This window comes from Lolium perenne, chromosome 7 (genome assembly GCF_019359855.2).
Source record: "Lolium perenne isolate Kyuss_39 chromosome 7, Kyuss_2.0, whole genome shotgun sequence".
NCBI lineage: Eukaryota > Viridiplantae > Streptophyta > Magnoliopsida > Poales > Poaceae > Lolium > Lolium perenne.
In genome coordinates this window covers 22884835-22907969 of record NC_067250.2, presented here as the reverse complement: position 1 = coordinate 22907969, position 23135 = coordinate 22884835, and the positions used below count along the sequence as shown (strand labels likewise).

The window sequence follows — 23135 nt, the reverse complement described above, 5'->3', positions numbered from 1 at the left end:
ACTTGGTATTCTTGATCCTAAAAACTTAGATTGAATAACTTCTTACACTATATTCTTGCATTTAACTTGCTATTTAGCTTAGTTGTGCATCACATATGGGGATATACATCTTACCATGTCTTGGTATGATGCATACCTATGTGTGCAACATTAATAGAACCAATGTCAAAATATGGACCCAAGCATGTCTCTTCGAGGTCTCATGACATTTGCGCTTTCACATAAGGGGGATAAATCCCCCGCCCTTTTATTTGCCTCTTATGCTATTTAGCCTACTCATCTTTTGAGGTCACATGATCTTAAGTGACATATCTTATCTCTTTGGTTTATGCTTAATTCGAAGCCATGCTCATTGTTGCAATTTGATCTTCTTTTTCCTACCAATGAGCATGTATAGAATCCAAACTGTCTCTAATCAAACCTACTTTATCCTTCATCTATGAATGTGCATGCCCGTCTTGAAACTTTAGCAAAAAAAGGTCAATTTTGAAATTTTGATATCTGGCCTGGCAGACCGGGTGCTGTTACCATAATTTCCGGTAGCCAGACCGGTCCACCGGGCTGTGTACCGGGTGGGTCAGCAGCTGTTCTGGTGGTACCGGGTTGAGTACCGGGTTCGTTCGGGAAAGGGGGGTACTTACTCCCCGGAAAGTTAGGGATACCCCTTGGACCCCCTTTCTTCCCCATCTCATCTCTCCACCATAGCCACCATAGCCACCATTACCACACCTCCCTCCTCTCCAAGTGGTTGATTCAACCCTTGGAACTCTAGATCTAGCCACCCCCCTTGCTCCCCTCATCATTTGGAGCATCTCCACCGAAGGGATTCACGATTGGTCAAGCCATTTGGGAGGAATTTGGATTTCCACCCACCAAAGCTTCCTCCATTAGAAGCTCTTCTCCGCCAACTTAGGGCAAGGAGAGCATGTCTTCGGGTAACTTCATCTTGTCTTCATCCCCCTCCTCAAGTGTTCTTATTTTTGTTACCCAACATATGAACTTGAGGATTTAGGGTTAGAACTTATGCCATTAGGGAGTCAACCACTTCTATTCATGACCCCCACTTCATCATGAGCTAGTTTTGCAAAAGTATTGAAAAAAATTTGGAGCAAACAAGAGAAAATACAAGTTGGGGATTTTTCCTCGAAATTTTCGGTAGGTGACCCGGTGGACCGGACTACCTGCCGAGTTACCCGGTACCTGACCCGGCCTGCCGGGTGCTGCTACCGGGTAACCCAGTATCTGGTCCGGCCCTACCGGACCCCGTGCCGAGTTTCTCTATTATCTCCAAACGTTCACTTTTGCCAAACTTTCTTCGTCTTTGGACTCCGTTTTTCGGGCATGTAGACTTATCCTTGCTGCTCCTCTATGGTCTCTTGTTCACAGGTGATGAGGCAAATGACTCGGACTTTGTTCCTCCAGAGACTCCTAGAGCTAGTTCCGGGGAAGATGCATATGAAGAGTTTGCTGAAGAAGTTGAGCGGTATGATCCCAACTATGCTCCCTAGGTTGATCTAAAGACATGTGAGCTGCACATTTGGACCAACCTGCGGCAGGATAACCCATATGTGAATGACGATCAACCGTTCACCAAAGATAAACGTTTTTGGAAAAGAGCCCAATTTTCCATGTGGGAACAGTTTTATGAGCCAGCTGTGCCAAAACCATCTGTGAAGCCTAGACGCCTCAATGTTGCATTTCATGTTATGCATAAGAATGATGAATTCAAGTATGTTCAAATGGCTCTGAAGAAGATGAATCTATGGACGCTTGTCACCATGGAGCAAGATTATATACCAGACCTTGTCAGCCAGTTTTTCTGCACAGCCTTCTTCCACCCCACACCTCAGAGGCACATTACTTGGATGACCGGTACACATCAGTTCTCTATCTCCTATGACCAGTTTCAGACTGCCCTTGGATACACAGGAGATCTGTGTGGCGGCTTTCGCATTCATAGTGAAGGGTCTATGCAAGATGCCTCCATTGCCTTCTGCTACCCATCAGCCGCTCCAGTTTCTGCTATACCACAGATCACTGCTATGTACTACTTCTACAACACCATGGCCAAGATTTACCATTGCACTATTGTCAGCAAGGGGGTGACTTTGGGGCTTGCCGTAGGTATGCCAAGAATCTCATGTTTTACACCCATCCAAATAATCAGCAGAAGATTGATGTGCCAGATTTTATCTACCATGAGCTGAAGAGGGCAGTAGAGAAAATGATGTTACGCAGCTATGCTGCCTATGTCCAGCGCTTGCTTGGTCTGGCCGCTCCTGCCACTGCGTTGGCTGGGCTCGTGAGCGGCATGCACTTCTTGACTTGCCACTTCGTCGTGATACTCCTGAGGTTCCATCTATGCGCCCGACTGCAGGTTACTCGGAGGCCGCCAAGAAGCGCTTTCATGACCCCTTGATGGCCTCTAGCTCCAGCTCTGTGAAGCCCAAGAAGGGGGCTGCCAAGTTCTTTGAGAGTCTCTTTCAGATGTGCAAGCATTCCTATGATGTGAATTCCAAGGCTCTTCGGTTGGCTCAAAGCAACCGTGAGCTCATTGTTGAGGACTTCCGTGCTCGTGGGCTCGAAGTGCCAGAGGATCCACCTGAGATGGCCCCTCTTGCTCACTTCAACTATCATATGCTACCTCTCGATGATGCCATGTTTGCTGGATATAGTGGTGCTGACATTGAAGAAGAAGAGGAGGAAACTTCCGAGGAGTCCTAGTCTTTGCCTTGGTCGTCGACGTAGCTGTTCATCACTTGGGATGCGCTTTTACCCATCTCACCCCGTCTCTCCTTTTTGGTGTTCCGATTCCAAAGGGGGAGAAGGGAGTAGAGTCTTAGTAGGTTTACGGGTTCCTCGCCGGGTTCTGGGGTTCTCCGTATGCACAAGCCTTGGCTTTTCCACATGATTGTTATTGGCTTATGCTACTATTTGCTTTCAGTTGGAACAATTTGCTTTAAATTTTTGTGATGGACAAATATGTATTATGCTATGTATCTTGGATATCTATCTATGCTATCTATGCTATGCTATATCTTTATGTCGTAGATATCCTAGCTTTATCTTGTCCATGCCATGCTTGTTTTCTAAAGATATTGGGGGAGCTTCTCATATACTCTATTGTTGCACTTTGTATTCAAATGCAAATTCTCAGAGTGCATACATTATGGGGGAGCTTGCTTAATATCTTTTATGATAACTCTTGTTTAAATTCATCATCATATCTTTGTATGACTCTAGCTCGGTTTGTCATCGTTAACCAAAAAGGGGGAGATTGTAAGGGTATTTTACCCTTAACCATTGTTTTGGTTAACAATTACACCGTTGCTATTATGTGGACTAATGTTATCTATGAGCATATACACAGGTTTTAGTCCACATATGAGAATGCAAGGCGGTGACAAAGGTTTCACTCGGGATACAAGGATATGAGGTGATGAGAGACCCCCAATTGTTGTTCTCAACCTGTGACGTTGTGTTGGCCATTGGTGTCTAGAGAGGAGTTCGCCAAAGTCACATGTACACATAAACTTCACACCAAAAATGCTGAGAGGAAGAAATGCCGAGGAGAAGAGGATGTTCCGAAGAAGCTCCAGGAAAAATCGGCACACAGCCCGGCGGACCGAGTGCTGCTGTCGGGCAGCTAGCCCGATCCGCCGGGTGCTACTGCCGGACTGCCGAAACCAGCCGAAACTCAGAAGAACCCGGCACACAGCCCGGTCCACCGGGTGCTGCTGCCGGCAAGGTTGGCAGCCAGCCCGGTGTACCGGGTGCTGCTACCGGACTGCGAAGAGGAACTAGAGCACAGGAGATTCCGGCAGTCAGCCCGGTCCACCGGGTGCTGCTTGCCGGGCTGTACGGTATGTGGCACGGTACCACCGGGTGGCTCGACTCTGAAGTGAAAAACGGCTACTTTTCCAGGACGACTATATAAGCCCCTTCTTCTTCCTTGAAGGGGTAAGGAGACCAGTGCAAAAGCTCAAGACATTTCTCTCTCTCTCATATTTCATTGTTGATATCCAAATCCTTTGGATCTCCCTCCTCCTCCACCCAAACTCAAATCCCTCCGGGGAAAAGCTAGAGGAGGTCTTGATCTATAGTTCCACCAAGCAAAATCTTGTTTCCCCTTGTATTCATCAAGATACTTGCCATCTAGGGTTCCTTAGAAACCCTAGGTGGGCAAGATTGGTCCGGAAGCATCCGGGCTGTGGATTTGCCCCTGACAAGATTGTGAAGGTTTGGAGGCTACCTCAAAGTCTACCACAAGTGAGTGAGATATTCCTTCGTGGGATAGGCTCTGGAGAATAGGGTGAGCCTTCGTGGCATTGGGGAATCCTTCGTGGGACCTCCACCCCTCCAAACGTGACATACCTTCTTGCAAAGGAAGGGAACATGGGAATAAATCCTCGTCTCCGCGTGCTATCGGTTATTCTAACCGAACTCCTTACTTGTGATATAATTGCCTGTGAGAGGCTTCGTGCTTGAGTTACTTGTATCATCATATAGGTTGCCTCACCTAGTGTGCATTAGGCTCACCTTTATATTCTGCAAATCCTAATATTGCAAAGAAAGAATTAAATTTTTTAGAAACCTATTCACCCTCCTCTAGGTTTACCATCTCTGAACTTTCACCAAGAAGTTGACTGGGTGAAAGATGGGACTCCCAGGTGGCATAGCTTGGAATGCAAGTCATGTAGATATTTTCATCCTATTTGGCATGTATATTATCCTCTCATATGATTTGTTTTTGGATAGCCAGGTGGCATTTGTAACTAGATGTCTTGTGAATGCTTTTATACTTGTGAATAATGCACCATATCATATATGATTGGATTTATATTATAATATTGGTCAAAAGATCAAGGTTTAGGGTTATTTCTCAATTTTGGATAGTTGGTGTTTGATTTCACCAAGGCATGATCATATGAGTTTCAAAATACTCATAGTTAATTTTATTCAAATAGTTTGAACTATAATTCGTAGTGTAAACGGATTTAGTTTTATGATATCCCATATATTTAATAAGCTATGATTTAAATAAGAATGTGTGGCTTTTATGCACTTTAGACCATGTGGTTTACCTTATTTGGTAATAAGTTTAGAAGTGAATTAAATTACACACAAAGGTAGTTGCTAACTTTTAAGTGTTAATAAGTTAGAGTTTTATTCTTAAAGAATGTGTTGTTGTAAGGATTACCATGTTATGATCCTTTAAAGGATTTGGTATTTGATCCTCATTTAAAATGTTGTGTAATAGTTCTAGTTCCATTTGATCCAACCTATGGATCAAATTATATCTACCCAAAACAAGATTTTAGGAAAGGTCACATTGAGGTTTATAGCGCTTGACTTGATGATCTACTTCAATTCCAGCAAGTCAAGTGAAACTTCAGTTACTGCGACAAGTTTTATTTGAAAGCGCGAAATTTTCCTGAATTTTCTATGCATGAATGCAATGCACACTTTGGTGTTCTCTCATTTTGTAGCCTCTAAACCTGGGATATTACAGCTTCCAAGGGACAAACTTATATAAATAATATTTACTGCTACAAGTTCTGCAATAACTATTATAGATCACAAGAACTCAGACATCAACCAACCACGTCCTCCATGCTCCTGCACCGGCGAACACCTCCTCCATGCTCCAACGACCATTACCTCCATGCTCCGGTGACTACCTCCTCCATGCTTCGGCGACCAACTCCTATGTGATGCCAACCCGGCCATGGTTCCCAACGACCAAACTTACAACCCAATGACCAGACCTACATACCTGGTCTATATCTAGATCTGGCTTTTTGCCGTTACCACCGGCATGTTCCCACATGCATACGCTGGTGCTCCGGTGATAGCGAAAAATGGTGCGCCATCGGTAGTTGTTTTCCTAGTAGTGACGCTACTCTTAGCCAAAATTGTACGTTGTTACCATATATTTTAGCTTAAATATAGTATGGATCTATTTTGAAAATCAATTACCAAGGCTGGATCTATTATAATATTGTATTAGGATCAGTGTGTTCTATTTTTATATTAATTTACACACTAATTAGGAAGCCCAGATTCATTAGAATATTGTTAGGGAAGGGTGTGTTCTTATTTGATACATAATCTATCTTGATCTATATGTTATGTTGAATGACATGATTTGATTGTTATGATGATAGATGTTGTGTATATATGTTATTGTACATAGCTTGATTTTTTTTTTGTATTGTTAGATCTATATCTTCTTGTGTATAGCTTGATGATGGCTTTATCTATACATTTCAAGTTTCTCCATTTATTTCACATAGTTAACTCTAGTTATCACCTTATAATAGGGATGTCATTTTGGTGACATTGCATAAGAATTTGACATCCGCGAGGTCCTTGCGAAATCACTTCCGATTAAGAATACAAGTCATTTGAACTTGCATTTATTTAGTTTTAGCTTTTATTGGTTGATATTCTAACATGCAACAACCATAAGGATGCCAATAAGTATCTATGCTTAGACACCAAAATTGATAATTTTTTTAAAGCGTGTCACCGATTCTTCACTTCCTTTTTTCTGTGTAAATCGTGTGAGCTAGATTCGAATCCACGGGATATGCCTCCAACCATCGTTGTTGTGACGTTTTGGGTAAATGTATAAATCATTCGTTTTTTTAAGTGTGCCATATGGAGTGTTTCTAAAATTTCACACAGATGATGAGAATCTCAACAAAGGTTCAACAAGGGCTATTACCAGATGCAGTGGGGAACATGATTACCAACAGAACCTTATCATGGAGAGGATGATGTAACAAAAAAAACTAAATCTGCAGCTCTCTCATTTGTATAGCTAGAAATTAAATCTATGTTGAGATACATGTATACGTGTTGTGTATGAAATGTAAAATCAAATGAAAATAAGTTTTTAAATATATTTGGATGCAATGTTGAGTTATGGGTTGATGGTTACATCTGGTTTATTGCATGTTGTTGCATAGATAAAACATCAGTGATGCATGCAAAGAGCATATAGTGGTTTGAAACAAATGTGTGCCACCTGAGTTAAAACATACACCTGGTTAAACATTCATTGTATGTGCTTTTACAATCCACTGACTGCTAAGTATAACAAATTGTTTGTAATGACCCTATGTCTTAAAAAAATAGAAACAAAACAGGGTAAAAAGAGACCATGTGCACATTGCTAAAATAACCGTGTTTGCTTCTATATGTGCATCGTCCACCCTAAGCGTATTGACGGTTGGGTAAATCGTGCCTTTTAACTATGTGAAGGCAATTTTTTGTACTAGTGTGCTCTTTTGCCAAGCAATGCCGCATGCGCCAAATATTTGGTGGCATATGTCCCTACCATTAAGGAGAGAAACGACTTTATTGTGCTCGGCACAGTGGATCCCGAGCACCCGCTGACGCCAGTGGTCAATGGAGGTTCTACGAGACATACCGCGTCCACAGCGGAGCTCTCCACAGATGCTCCACATCTCGGCCGCCTGCCAGTGTGCCATGGATCCCCGCCGCGGTGCACCCAACCTCGTAGGCCTCCACGGCGCCTCAACCTCGCCTTCCTCCGCCGCGCCCTACGGGAACCTATCCTCTTCGCCCCAACCTCTGTGAGCTCGCCCGGCCGATGACATCCATCTTCGTGAATACGCCCGCACCGCCGTACTCTCCCCTCAACCTCCACCGCCGGCCAGTCGTTATGCTCAATCTTCTCGTCGGCCATTTGTGGGCAGAGGTGCTGCCAAGGAGGGGGCTGTTGGTGCTATAGGGTGCTGCTACCTTTGGCACACGATGTTGCTACCGACGGAGGGTGGTTTTGCTACCTTATTCCTCGGGTGTTGCTCCCGGTGGCAGACGGTTTTGCTACCTAAGGCGTTCAGTGTTGCTACAGGTTGGCGCCGGCTTTGTTAGCTTAGTCGTCCGACGTAGCTACCAGTGGTTCTAGGTGTTGCTTCCTTTGGACACAGCTGCTGTCGGCTGTAGGCGAGGTCTCCGTCGATGTCTCAACGAGGTGACCATTCTGTGGATTTGCAACATGTGAATAATTTTTGCTACAACATTTTTACTGTTTTGCTTCAATTGCAAAATATGTTTGCTACTGGGTTTCTCGCAAGGTCTTCGGTGAGTTCTCCGGCGAGTTCCATATTGATGTTTCCGTCGTATCCATTTTTGCTACAATAGCACAATTATTTGCTACGACGCTCTCCGAGGAGTCTCTAGGATCTGTCCGGCGAGCTCAGCATCTTTCTATTATTTCGTGGGTGAACACTCCTTTACTAGACTAAAGCAAACAAAAAAAAAAGCCTGGCAGAAAATGGACACGTGTCACGAGAGGGCTCAGAAATCAGATACCCTGGACGCCCAGTACTGTCCATGAATAAATGGCAGAAAAGTAGCAAACCTAGTTGCACAACTGAAAAACGGACGGCCTACTCGGCCAATTGACATGGTCAACAAGGGTCATCAGCCAGTTTAACCATCTAAACGCACAAAACACCACTTCCAACCTTGCTCTTGCTCGTGCCCCAAAGATGGAACACCACCTCGTCCTATACGTGGCCATCGTCGCCGTTGCCGCCGCCGTGCTCGGCCCCTGCGCCGAGGGGTACCCATGGCAAGCTTGCAGCGACAGCTCCTTGGCCCCAGGAAGCAACTACCTTGCCAACATCAACCTCATCGCTTCTTTCCTCCCGAAGAACGCCTCGACGTCCCCGTTCCTCTTCGCCACTACCGAGGCCGGCGCCGCCCCGGACAAAGTCTGGGCTCGAGCGCTCTGCCACGGCGACTCCAACTCGTCGTCCTGCTTCAGCTGCCTCACCCAGGCCTTCCGCGACCTGCCCAACGTCTGCGACGACACCAGGGAAGCCACCATGTACTACAGCTCCTGCATGCTCCACTACTCCAACGCCTCCAAGGACTACGTGCCGGACAATACGTTCTGGTACTGGGAGTACACGAATGTCACCTCCAACACCGGCCAATTCAACAGTTTGGTGGCCAAGCTTCTGAACGCCACCGCCGACTACGCCGCGTACAAATCGGCGAGGCGGTTCGCGTCCGGGGAGGCCGACTTCGACCTGGAGTTCCCCAAGCTCTACAGCTGGGCGCAGTGCACGCCTGACCTGACGCCGGCGCGGTGCCGGGACTGCCTCGCCCAGCTCACCAAGTTATACTTGCCGATGTTCGCGGACGGTACAGGGGGCAAAGCTCTTCGGGTCACATGCAGCTTCCGCTACCAGACCTACTCCTTCTTTGATGGCCCTGCGTTGGTGCGGCTGCCAGGGTCAGCACCATTACCGAGCACTGGAGCACCAGCGCCAGCGCCAGTCCCCACCGTTGTCAGACCGTCGGCGGCGACAACCACAGGAGGTGAGTTTCTGGTAGACGAGCTGAGTTAAATAACTGTAAATATAATTGCATATCTTCTTGAACTCTTCATTTTTTGCGAATATCTTCTTGAACTCGGCTCAATTTGTCGACTTAATAAGCCCCATAAACATGAACCTCATTGGTTCTTCTTTTAGGCGTCTATAGAGTAAGTCACCTAGCTCCTCTTCGCGATTTTTGGTATGGAAGTTTCGCTTTCACACGGAGGAACCGCAAAAATTTAAGCAGCCATAATCTTATTTCAAACACATACTCCATTTGTTGGACTGACAGGGAGAAAATACAGCGTTCCTGGCATGATTCTTATAGTTCTGCTGCCTACCATAGCTGCTATAAACCTTGTCGCTTGCTTCTTTTTCTGGAGGAGGCGGCAACCACAAGCTAAAGCAGACCAGCCAAGTGAGTTCACTAATTTACATCATGGAACATTTCACAAGACCTATTCGGCATAACTTAATCTGTTTGTCGTTAATACATCAATCGACTCTTAAACAGATCCAAGTTATTTAAGTGCGGCAGAGGTCACTGAAGGTATAGACTCGATGTTGATTGGCATTTCAACTTTGCGGGCCGCGACGGAGAATTTCGCAGAGTGCAACAAGCTTGGTGAAGGTGGATTTGGTGCGGTGTACAAGGTACTAAACAAGCATATCTGGGAGCAAATTGCCTATCACTTTGATATTTTCGTAACCGAGCTTTCATCTGGTTGGACTTGTCAGGGTACTCTGCCAGACGGCAAGGAAATAGCAGTCAAAAGGCTCTCAAAGAGCTCGAGACAAGGAGTAGAGGAGCTTAAGAATGAACTCGCTTCTGTTGCAAAGCTTGAGCACAAGAACCTTGTCACACTTCTTGGCGTTTGTTTGGAGCAACAAGAGAGGCTGCTCGTCTACGAGTTCGTTTCTAACGGGAGCCTTGACAACATCCTTTTCGGTAATAACGGAATCATGCTAAACACAGTTATCTCCATTTTCTCTACACGTCAACATTGATCTATAGTAAGTATTTTTCGTTTCTCTTTTAACAAAACAACAGAAGCTGAGAAAAGTACACAACTGGATTGGGTAAAGAGGTACCAGATCATTAACGGAATCGCTCAAGGTCTTGAATATCTCCATGAAAACACTGAGCTCAAAGTTGTCCACCGTGATCTCAAAGCTGCCAACATTTTGCTTGACATGGATATGAACCCAAAGATTTCAGACTTCGGAATCGCAAGAATCTTCGAGCAAGACCAGACCCAGGGTATAACAAACCGTGTCGTCGGCACAAAGTAAGTACCATGAAACACACACAAATCAAATCAAGTTTAACTAGTCAATCGGTTCTATTAAGTCTAACTAGGACCTTATCATGTTCTATTTCAGCGGGTACATGGCACCGGAGTATGTGATACGTGGGAACTACTCTGTGAAATCAGACTCATTCAGCTTCGGCGTCTTGGTCTTGGAGATCGTTACAGGAAGGAAGAACAACCATAAATCCTGGGAAGCTCAAGATCTTTTGACTGCGGTATGTGTGAGGCATGATATATTGATATCCTGTCACTATTAAGTCTATTATTAACCCATTAGAGGAGGAGGGCACGCCAGGGTGCAGCTTCGCTCATGGCTACTGCAAAATGTCGCAGGTATGGGAGCGTTGGACGGCTGGAACAGTGCTGGACATGATGGACCGGTGCTTGAACACCAGCGTCTCAAAGAGTGGCGTTCTAAGATGCATCCATGTAGGACTTCTGTGCGTTCAAGAAAACCCTGCTGACCGGCCTCTAATGTCGTCGGTGGTGGTGATGCTGGGAAGCGACACCGTATCTCTCTCTGCCCCATCAAAACCGGCGTTCTATGCTAACTAGGGTATCACTACAGGAAAAAGTCTCACTGCCGTGCGCGCCTCTTTGCCGTGTGCCTCTTCGACCCTTTGCCGTGTGGCAGCTCTTTGCCGTGCGCCGCGCGCACGGCAATGACAGCTTTGCCGTGCAGCAGGGGAACGACGCACGGCAAACAAAAGGCGCACGGCAAAGATACAGCTCGGCACTCGGCAAAGCATACCCGCACGGTAAAGCAGCCAGACGGCGCACGGCAAAGTAACCCCCCACGGCAAAGAGGCCACGAAGGCGCACGGCAAAGCCGCGGGCACGGCAACGATGCCTTTGCCGTGCGTGGCAACCCTTTGCCGTGCGTTTTTGCACGGCACAGAGGGCAGTTTCATTTATTTTCCTTCTTTTGTAGTATTCATATTTATATTAGTACTTATATTTGTAGTAAAATTAGTTTTTACTTTTTGTAGACTGTTTGTTAGTGTTACTTAATACAATCTGTATACCGATAAAACAAGTAATCTACATCTTCATCGACCCCTCCCCCCAACATATCAGGGTTTCGGAGCAAATTAACGGGGGTTCGGTGTCTGCTAAGTGTTATCGCCCCCACATATTTGGTGCAATTTCTTGCAGCTTTACACCTTCCACCACACTTCCACACATATCCTAGGTCCACATGCAAGTTTTGGTTGCATTCCGGTGCTCCGGCGGTCGTTCCCCCCCCCCCCGATCCTAGGTCCAAATTGCGGGACAAGGCAAGAAGGGTGGCCGCCTATGGATTGCTGACGGGTTAGTCGACCCAAGTACCATTCCATCTCTACGCCAGATCCGTCGTGGGCGTACGAGCGAGCAGCCTCGGGTAGAGACCCGCCCACGGGCTTCGGACCTAGCTATCGAGAAGTTACGGGTAAGTTCTTCGTCGATCCTCTACGCTTCATTACATGTTTTCCATTGCAATGTTACTGACATCGCGGCAACACAACGTAGGCGGAGATGGAAGAAAGGGAACGGAGGCACCAAGAGGAGCAGATGCAGATGCAGCAGCAGCTTAGGGAGAACATGCAGATGCAGCAGCAGATGTTGCAGCAGATGCAACAACAGCAGCAGATGTTCCAGCAGATGTTCATGAACCAGACCGTGCTGACTTCACCACCGGGGAGTAGTGGTCCTAGCACGTCGTGTCCTCCTATGTTCCCACATTTTGTAAGTGGTTAACTTAATATCTCCGTCTCAATCTTGTTTGTTGTCTAACCGAACTTTGGATATTGCAGATCCCCACGCCCGATCCGGCTGTGATGGCGCTCCTCCAGCAAGCGCCAAGTCAGAGCCCGCTGACACCTGGCTTGACCGTCAACAATACGGGCATCATCCGGAGCCTGCAGCAGTTTCTAGGTGAGTTCTCCTACACTTCTAATTCTTCCATACCATGTCACTTGTGAATTTTAGCCATTCAACCATGTCAATTTTAGCCAGTATGTTCAATTTTACCTATTCCATGTTAATTTTAGCCATTCCATGTCATCCTTAGCCATTATGTTGAATTTTAGCCATTTCATCCAAATTCTAGCGATTATGTTCAATTTTAGCCATTCCATGTCAATTCTAGTTCTTCCATGTCAATTTTAGCCATTCCATGTCAATTCTAGTTCTTCCATGTCAATTTTAGCCATTCCATGTCAATTCTACTTCTTCCATGTCAATCCTAGTTCTTACATGTCAATTTTAGCCATTCCATGCCACTTATGCATCTATGAACTTGTAGGAGGACAAGGAGGTGGAGAAGGACAAGGAAGTGGAGAAGGACAAGGAAGTGGCGAAGGTTGATGTTGCTTGTGTATGAACTTGTTGTGCGACTTGCCGCATTCTATGTTGGAGACTTTGTTGTTGATGTTGGACTACTTGTTGTATGAACTAATTATGTGATTTGGAACTATTGTATGGACTACTCTTGTATGAACTTTGTTGTTGATGATGCAAATACTCTATATATTGTGCTATATGTGTATCTGGATGATTATTGCTATTTGTGAATTGCATATGCAGGGATTAATGGGGAAGCAGGGAAATTCTGGAATTTTGGCAGCATCTTTGCCGTGCATATGCACACGGCAAAGAAAAAAGCACACGGCAAAGGCCTTCTTTGCCGTGCACACACACACGGCACACGGCAAAGGCCTTCTTTGCCGTGCACACACACACGGCAAAGAGCCTCCAGCTGTGCACTGCGCTGCGCCCTGTGTGCTGGTCTGTTTCTTTGCCGTGCGGGGTGTTGGCGAAGCACACGGCAAAGCCGACCCTGTGCCGTGCGGGTTGGAGGCGGAGCGCACGGCAAAGAACGCCGCACGGCAACCATTTCAGACGCACGGCAAAGAAATCTGCACGGCAAAGTAGGGATAGCGCACGGCAAAGCATGGTTGCACGGCAAAGGCCTTTGCCGTGCCACTTGCCCGCGGCGCACGGCAAAGTCCTCTTTGCCGGGCGGCTCGTTGCCGTGCAGTCTTTGCCGTGCAAGCCCGCACGGCAAAGGCGTTGCCGAGCAGATTTTGGCCTTTGCCGTGCGTTTCGGCTGCACGGCAAAGCACTGTTGTGCCGTAGTGTATGGTGTGAGACAAGCCTATTTAGTCACTGTAGAACTGGCTCCATATACTCTGTACTCATTCAGCTGCCAATTGATGATGCGTCGACCCTAAAATCATCTCCATCGCCGCCTCTAATAGGTCTCCATCAATTCCAATAGATGACTGTTATTGGGGGCGCCTGAAGAGCTAGCCCAATTCATTTTCGCCTATTTTCTAAACATTTTGATAATTTTGTAATATTGACTATTTTCTTACTTCATCCATCCATAACTGTTGAGCATTGCCCAGGGGATTTGATTTCCTGACCTCCAGGTTCCCTATTGACACGTGACCAATTTCCTCTAAATCCCGCGTTTGCTTCAGTGAAGCGTGAAAACATCCCTATTTTTCCTTCTATCTAGGAAAAAAAGGTTCACCTGCAGAGAAATAGAAGAAAAAGATGAATCGTCCCAATTCCTCACCGGAGCCTTGGTAGCAAAAACAATCTCTTAAAAAAGATTGCGGGAGAAAAAAATTTGTGTTACTCTAGCAAAACTGACATTGCTGAAGACTCGTGTCGAATATATCGTAGCAACAATTTTTATTATTGTAACAAAACCACGAAACGAGTGTAGCAAAAAAAAAGGTATTGTCGCAATATCGTAAAACTACAACAAATCATTTTTGCTATGATGTAATATCCATAGGAGGGTTGTAGCAAAAACTTCAGTCCTATGATGCAAATCCATAGAACATGGGTTGAGAAACACACAACGGTTGTAGTAAGTGGTTAAAGACCAATCGACTAGTGACGAGAACTTTGTAGCACCGAAAACCGCCCTTTGTACCACCGTTGGCAAAGGTCAGTATGTAGCGATCCAGGAAAATCCACATATTAGATTTGTTTATTATTTTCCTTTTGTGCATAATCATGGCATCATGCATATTTTCAACCCTAAAATTACTTTACTAAAACACTATTTTGTGTTCTAAAATCTTTACTCTCTTTATTTCAAATTAAACTCCTCCTTTTATCTGCTCAATTTTCTTTGCTAAAAACTATTTGAAAATGGTTTTAAAACAAAACAGGAAAATAAATAAAAAGAAAACTGTTTTAGTAAAACAAAAGGGAGAGATAACAGTCCCAACCGGCCAGGCCTTCTTCAGCCCAACCGGCCCACCTGCCGCAGCCCACCTTGGCCCAGCCTGGGCAAAACCTAAAAGCCCCACCGCCTCTCTCAGTTTTTTTTGCAGTCCACCCCTCTTTGCAGAAAACCCCCTCTGTCTTTTTTTTGCTGCCTAGGTCCTCCCACCTCTTCCTCTCAGTCTCTCCTCTCCGAACCCGATGCCTCCATGACTCCATCTCGCCTTGCTCCTCCTTGCCCCGAGCTCGCCTCCACCCCGCCGCCCCGCGCGCCTCGCCTCCCAACGACGTCGGTTGCCGCCGCCATGTTCCACGCCGCCCCATCCTCTGGTCGCGCGCCGCTCGACCCCGACCCAGCGGCCCCGCATCTCTCCGCTCGACCGTGGCTACATCCGTCGCCTCTCCGCGCCGCCAGGAGCCCCCACGGGTACGGGCCTCCACCTCTCTGCGCCGCCTTGGCTACCTCCCTCAACGACGCCACCCCGTGCGCCTGCTCGCCTCCTCCGGTCGTGTTTCTTCTTGTCCCCGTCCTGCAGCCTGGCCACTCCTCTGTTTTGGTAATCGAAAGCATCGACCCGCCGTTTGGCCTCTCGCCAGTGCACGCGCCTCGGGCGATGTTTGTCTGATGCTGCGCTGTCAACGCCTCATGTTAGTGCTCATGTGATCTGGTGAAGTTCCTGTTGAAGTTGGTGACGTGCTGATGCTGGTGATGTCATGATGGTGTGTGGAGTGATGAAGCTGTTGCTACAACTCCGATGTGGTGATGTTGCTGCGATGCTTGTGGTGTGGTACTCTTGCACGACGCAAAATGATCTTCTCGACATCTTCCCCGCGAAACCAAGTGCGACCTCGACCGCACCGTCGGCGCAAGGTCAAGTTTGCCACCGACAAATGAAGCCAAAACCTCATGTTCTTCTTGACGGATGCGAAGACCGTCCCCGTTCCTGAAAGCGCCTTCTTACTCTTCGCACCCGAAGACATCAGCGACTTCCGCCACTTCACTTCTTCCCGGCGATCATCTTGTTTTGATACCATGAGACCCCGATCCTAAGCCAATCCTATTTTATAAATGTGCCATCTATAACTTGTTGCATTCATCATATCAACATGTGTTGCATTGCATCGCTTATCTTGCGGGTTCGGGTAAATAGCGATTCACCTAATAAATAAAATATGGAATTGTGCAGGACTATACCTCTTATCCCGGTTCCATTTAATTTTGCGTAGCTCACCCATGCCATGTTATGCCATGCTAATCAACGTTTAAATTTGTCGGTAGCAAATGCAACTCCAACCTTAATTATTTGTTCGGGGTTCCGACTCCGCTTAAATTGGATAAGTTGCATCGCATCATAAATGCCATGTCATGCATATCAGCTTGATCATGCTAGATCTTCTTTATCCGTAGTAGTAAGACTTGCATACGTTGTTTGTTCAGCATTTGCTTCTTCCCGGATAGGATCGCGAAGTGGTGTTGCGAGATACGACGAGTTCTCCGGATGTTCCTCGGCAAGATTTAACAGGCAAGCATTTCCTAAACTCCTGTCTCTGCAGGAGTCGCTCACCTATTTTATTTTGCCTTTTCCCTCATGCTATCCTTGAGTTGCATTCTTGTCACGTGTCCTATCCACCTGTTACCTCAAGCAGCCCATATTGCCTCCACCACCCTCCTACAACTGTTGTTTGGTTATCGGGTCTGCCTTGCGAGTCGTAGTGCATGCTAGTTGTGTTTATATCGTGTTACCGTTATCGCTATCTTATCGGGTTATCTGTTGGGGGATCATGCTACGTGGTTATATCTGTTGAGGGTATCATGGTTACTTGTTAGTAGTTGTTAGCGGATGCATTGGTGGGTCAGCTGTTTGTTTTATGAGGGCTCACTTGTGTTTCCTAAATATCTTAGGACCCCGAGTTCTTGTTATCTGTTCCGAAACTGAGCGCTGTAACCACACGTGGTTATGCCTATGGGTGTCCCCTTGACCACTGCCGGAATCTACAGCTTTGTCCAGTGGCCACAACTAGTTTATATGTTTTCCTTTGGTTATTGCGTGCATGCCAGCTTGTTACGTATTTATCTTGGGAAGCCCCTGGGTGCCTTGTATCCCTTTTTTCTGGTATGCACGTATAGGTGCGGCACGAGCGTTTATCGCGTGCTGAAGCGGGTCATTCGCCCCAGTGTGTGTTTTGACACTTGGAAGTCGTGGTCGCAAATAGCTAGGTCCGCTTCGGAGATTCGGCTGGACTTCGATATGGGTTCAACTTGGTTAGGTGGCTTCCTGGACATTGTTGTAGTGAAGGAGAGTACGAGTCGTGATATCCACCTGTTGCAAGTGGGTTGAGCGTGCGTGTGGGCACATTTGGGCATCCCTGCAGGGTTAAATCTTATCGATAAGCCGTGTCCGCGGTTATGGACGACTTGGAGCTGTATGACTCGACCATAGACAACTTACACCTGTTGTTCATTAATAATAACTTGCGTAGTAAGTTAGCACAACTTAAATAATAAATGTTTAAAACTTGACAACCGTGTGAGTGCCTTTGTAAGTACTTTTTTGCGAAGGGGGATCACATCGGCTGTGTTTTGTTTGCAGAGTATAGAACTGTTAGTTTATACGCTCTCTCACCTTCTCTATAGACGCATAGAGTGTCTCTATAGGTTTTTAGTGCTTGCGTGCTGCCGCTAAACCCCACAGTATTGCCTATGACGTTCCTCTTGCGTCCTCTAAGTCCCCTACGTGCCTCAAGTACAAAAGACGACTGGTTGACGAATGCTTATACATCTTGAAGTCTTGCTAAGTACGAACCCGTACATACTGCTGCTTCTTTGGGACATAACCGGGAAGGTATGAAGATTGGTACGAAGAAGAACGACGCTAGCAAGGTTACCCTTCCGGCATGGCCTGGGCAGGGTTATGCACGTCACTGGTTATCCTTAGGACTCTTAGTCCAATTTGTATCTTGTCCGTACTCGGACGTATTTGATCTTCCGTATAATTTGGATCTTTTTATTGTATATTTGTATCTTGACTCGTTGGAGTCGTTGTTGTAATATATGTTCTTGTGGGCTCTATTGTAATCCTGTTGTAATGTTACCGCTCGTGTTAATTCCTCTGGCATCACGTGTGTGATCCGTCGTGCATGTTGTGTCGGAGGGCGTCTCAGAATCGATATCGTGCGGATTTTGGCAAATTCGCTGGGATCCTCATGGTACCGGTTCTAGGGCGTCACACAGTAGCAGCCATGAAAAGTGTCGCAGCATTGGCAACGATAGAAACCTTGTAGGACTAGCATGTGGTCTACCTTGGCAGTGCATCTCCCCATGATGATGAAACAGTGAGGTTGAGGGGGAAGACGAGGTTAAGGCGGTGGCGGAGGATGACCGGGATCATCGACCGTGGCAAAGTTCAGCAGCGTAGATTTTGACCGCCATCGACCTTGGTAGAGGCAAACCAAAGTTTGTCAAGGGAGGACATACACGGGTAGGTCGGCCCTGGTGGTCGTCGGTGAAGGTGGAAGCGATGGCCAGCTGGCAATCTCCCTACTCTCGTTGTCGGCAATGGTGGTCAGGAGTAATATCGTGGTGAGGCCATGTTCTGGCCCAACACACCATTGCATGTTGCATTGCGCTAGTTGTTGGCATAACACTCACGAAACACCGTTCCACGAATATTACACCTAGTAGAGTGGTATAATAAAAACCATGCATGTCCAGAGATGTCTAGCTATAGTATTTCATAACAAATATTTTTTTTACAAAAGATCTTCGGAACATTGTTGGTAGGTTTGCTAGGTAAGTTTCTAATGAAATCAAGATCCAAAAGAAGCAACTCCTTGACTACTCCATGACAAGATCATGATACTAATGGTCTTGTGATTGATGCTACAAAAAACTCTATGCACATAGGTTCTATGGTATGGAAATTGGTCCCCTCCTACCCTCCATTTTTGTTTCTATTGTCTACAATTGCAGTTCCTGACTATTGTGCTCCCATTGTCTAACTTCAGCTCATCTTAGTAGTGCCCCTTGTTGTCTTGTTGGGTTTGGAGGATATATTTTGGCTTCTCTGGAGAATAGAAAGAGATAAGAAGATAGACTTAATACGGGCATACTCATCAAGTTTTACTTTGCGGGTGTTTGATGCACTATCTACAATTGTCGATTTAAGGATCCTATGCTTATGCAGTTTTTGAAACTTGATTTTCCAAAAATCATGTTTTAGTTTAGAAAATATATGTACGTCTACCTTCACGGGTTGTGATAAGTTCACAGAGTTCATTTTCCTCCGTGATCGCGGTTCTTTTCCATAACAGGAGTATCAAGACATGTTTTATACACACTTGAGAGGTGCGCTACTTGTCGAGGGGACTCCTTGGCAATGCTCACCATGAGGGGCTTAGGGTTGATGAAATCCTGCAAATTAGCACGAGACATCGCATACCAAACGAACAGAAGACGAGATTTTACAAAGGTTCAGGGCCCTCGATAAAGTAAAACCCTTACTCCTGCTTGTCTGATCTTGATTATTGGCGAAAAAAGTTACAATGGGGCAGCCGATGGACTGCGTGGTGGTGGTCTCGTCGAGAGGTAAGGTTTCTAGGGTTTGGTGTATGAAGGATTGTGTGTGTCCCCGGTACGCCCTCTCCTGGCCTTTATATAGGAGGCCAGGTTCCGAGAGTCCTACACGGGCTCGACTAGATTAGTACAAGATCTAATCTATCTATTCCTTAGACAACATCCTCTTGCTTTGTCCGTCAAGAATCTGCCTCCTTCCTTATTCTCATCGCTTCAACCTACGTGTTGATCCTTTATGGGTTGCGGTGATCTTCGTGGGCCCCTTGTTGGGCCGGAGGAGGTACACTAATGTCGGTTAGCCGAAGGGTAATTCCTACATCAGTAGCCCCCGAGTGACTGGCCGAAGCAAGGCTTCAGGCAGGGACTAAAGTTGCAGCCTCGAAGAGGCGAAGATCAGCTCTGAGAAGGTGGCGGTAGCGAGGACTGAAGAACCAATTCCGCTAGAGGAGGCGCCAGTTATCCCTCCGCTGCTGAAGAGGACGTTGAAGAAGAAAGATTCTTTGACTACTGCTCCCTCGCCCTCGACTACCGAAGGACACGTAAGTGTCGTTGCATTTTTCTTCTTACGATGATCCTTACCCGAGTAGCCCCCAAGCCTGCACTTGGCTGTTTGCAGCCGAGTGTTGGCTTGATGGACATTCGAATGTTTTAGTTGATGTTTTTTGTTATTTTTTTATAGCCTATCCAAGCCATGGTGGCTATGGTTAAGGAGTTCGTCGCCCATTTCATCAGCCTAGAAGCCAAAAATGCCCAACTCCGGGAGGCCGCCAAGTCTTCAACCGATCAGCTTGAAAAGGCTAACAAACTGGCCACCAATGCTCGACGAGAAGTCGAAAGGCTGAAGAAAGAGCCGGGCCAGGCGAAGGCGAAGCTAGAGGAGGAAAACCAAAGAATAGAGGCTCAAACTCAAGCAGATGAAAAGGAGGGTAGCCTCCGTAGATCCACCGAGACTCTGTTTGGTAGGTTACTTCGACATCTTCATTATCCTTTTTCTCTTTAGACTGTTTTAGCTCGTCGATTGTATCTTCGCATGACTTAGGTGCTGCTGATATGCTTGTCGACCATTTGAACAAGCTTTGGGTCAACTCCATGTCTGATGCCATCTCCTTTGTTGTGGACTCAAGTGAGCAAGTTCAGATGCTGGTGTCGAAGACCAAGGCAGCTTTAGCAAGGTTGTTTTCCTTGATGTTTCCAAAGCTGGATCAGAACAAGGCCCTGGGGGAGTTGGTGAATGTGTTCTTCATAGCTACCGACAACACCATTGAGGTACTGAAACGCAATTCGCGTCTCTATGGGGCGGCCCTTGTGTTCCATCTTTTGATGGGATACGGGTTCGAAGCCGATATGGAACGGTTCACGAAGGAGCTGCCAAAAAGGAGAATGATGGCGCTGTTGTTGATCTTAGTGTTTACAACAAACCAGAACTCAAGTGCACGCGCCACCCTCTTGAACTAGTGGAAGCGCACAAGGAGCTGACAACAACCGAAATTGCCCCAAGCTCCTCCATGCAAACCCATATCCTTTAACTTTGCTATCTCTTAGTTGTAATTTGTTGATACTTTTTAAATGGCATGAACTGCCTATTTGTAATTTGCCAGTATTTTACTTTGTAATAGAATGCCACTTTATTGGGGCTCCCGATGGGAGTTTTAAATCCTTGAATTGTTTACTTCTGATTTTCAGAATATGCCCTCTTGATATTTTATTGCAGGTGGCACCAATTAATCCTTATTCTGAAAGTTCTTAAGGTCCTGTGACTGGCGATGAATTTGGTCTTGTGCAGCAGATGCGAAGCAAAATTTCTTGGATGGAGAAAGACTTGGTAGGCACCATGACATGGCGGCAGTAGTGAAGAAGAAAGGAGAACTAGTAGCTACAACAGAATAGAATGCGCTGGATGATCTGCAGAAAGCCATTGAAAGCCTAAACTATAAGCAACCGACATTTCTTGTCTTCTCAAACCTTCGGGTGCGTTGTTGCTTCACGAATTGATCTTTATTTTCTTTGACAGGTGTTGCGACATAGTGGAAGAGAACAAGCGTGTGCACCAGAAGATTGATGCTCTGACTGATCTGTTACAACTGTAGGGATTTGTAGCATAGAAAACAAAAAATTCCTACCCCCTCCCCTGGGTGGTGCGGCTGGTATGGTGGCTGCCCCCTCCCCTCTCCTCCTCTTTATATAGGTGGAAAACCCTAGGGTCCAATCCTACTCCACATGGGAGTCCAATTGAAAACCTACCATATAGGGAAACCTAGTCAAGGTGGGATTCCTCCCTTTCCATGTGCTATGGCCGTCCAAGGTTGTGGAGTCCACCATGGACTCCACCTTCCCTCTTGCTGGGTCGGCTAGGGCTGGTGGAGTCCCTCCGGAACTCCACCTGAAATATTTAAATATTCTGGATGATTCTAGAACCTTCCATAAGTTCACCGGATCATTCCCAATTTTGGAATATGACTTCCCATATATGATTCTTATTTTCCAGACCATTCCAGAACTCCTCGTGATGTCTTGGATCCCATCTAAGACTTCGAGCTATATTCAAACTCCATTCCATATTCCATATCCACTTAAAACGACATCAAAACCTTAAGTGTGTCACCCTAAGGTTCGCGAACTATGTGGACATGATCGCGACACTTCTCCGATCAATAAATAATAGTGGGACCTGGTGATCCATAATATCTCCCATATATATTCAACAATGACTTCGTGATCAAAAGAACCATTAACATACGATATCGATTCCCATTGTCGCGCGATACTTTACTTACCCAAGGTATGATCATCGGTACCTCTATACCTAGTTCAACCTCGTCACCGTTAAGTACTCTTTACTTGTACCGTGATATGAGATCCCTGTGACCTAGTAACATGCTTGCAAGCTAATAGGATGGAATTCCACTGAGTGGACCCAGAGTATATCTATCCGTCATTTGGATGAACAAATCCCACTATTGATCCACGTGCTTCAACATACACTTTCCGAATACTTGATGCCACTTTTATAACTATCCATTTACGAAGTAGTGTTTGGTGTCATCAAAGTATTCATATGGTGTAGGTGATTAACACGATTTCATGGTCGAATGATTAGGTTACTATGTATCTTAAAGCTTGTAGCAAAACAAACTAAATGACTTGATCATATGCTATGCTTACTATGGGTGTGTGTCTATCACATAATTCACTTAATGATATGATATTGTTGTTAATAACATCCAATGTTCATGATCATTAAACTATGATCATCTATTAATCAACAAGCTAGTTTAACAACAGGCTTACTAGGGACTCTTTTATGTTTACAAAACACACAAGTATTATTGTTTCCGGTTAATACTATTATAGCATGGGATGTAAAATTTATCATAAACACAAAGATATATTAATAACCACTTTATTATTGCCTCTTGGGCATAGCTCCAACAACAACCACATGGCACGATCTGAACTAGTAGATCCAAGGCTGCATCTATTGCCAAGCTCCAGGATCGGGTAGAGCAGGTGCACAATTCTTCAATAAGTGCTGCAGGAATTTGGCTATGGTATGGAAAACCATGTTTCCCCTCGATCCGGTTCCTTTGACTTTGCCTGGTTTAATGGTGAAATTCAGAAATGCCGCGAGTTTTAGAACTCTACTAAAAAAACCAACTCCTTGCC

General features: G+C 45.9%; 2 protein-coding genes across 2 annotated transcripts; both read left to right on the top strand.

Moving 5' to 3' along the window:
* Window positions 1-8411: 8411 nt before the first annotated feature.
* On the top strand, window positions 8412-14030 carry LOC127318117 (cysteine-rich receptor-like protein kinase 6). Its single transcript, XM_071823548.1, has 8 exons — window positions 8412-9363; window positions 9655-9780; window positions 9877-10016; window positions 10101-10311; window positions 10414-10651; window positions 10746-10890; window positions 11009-11235; window positions 13798-14030. The coding sequence occupies exons 1-7, from the start codon at window positions 8526-8528 to the stop codon at window positions 11228-11230; spliced, it is 1920 nt and encodes a 639-aa protein (XP_071679649.1). The 5' UTR covers window positions 8412-8525; the 3' UTR covers window positions 11231-11235; window positions 13798-14030.
* Window positions 11949-13132, top strand: LOC139833291 (uncharacterized). Its single transcript, XM_071823526.1, has 4 exons — window positions 11949-12104; window positions 12185-12400; window positions 12469-12589; window positions 12960-13132. The coding sequence occupies exons 2-4, from the start codon at window positions 12191-12193 to the stop codon at window positions 13019-13021; spliced, it is 393 nt and encodes a 130-aa protein (XP_071679627.1). The 5' UTR covers window positions 11949-12104; window positions 12185-12190; the 3' UTR covers window positions 13022-13132.
* Window positions 14031-23135: the final 9105 nt, after the last annotated feature.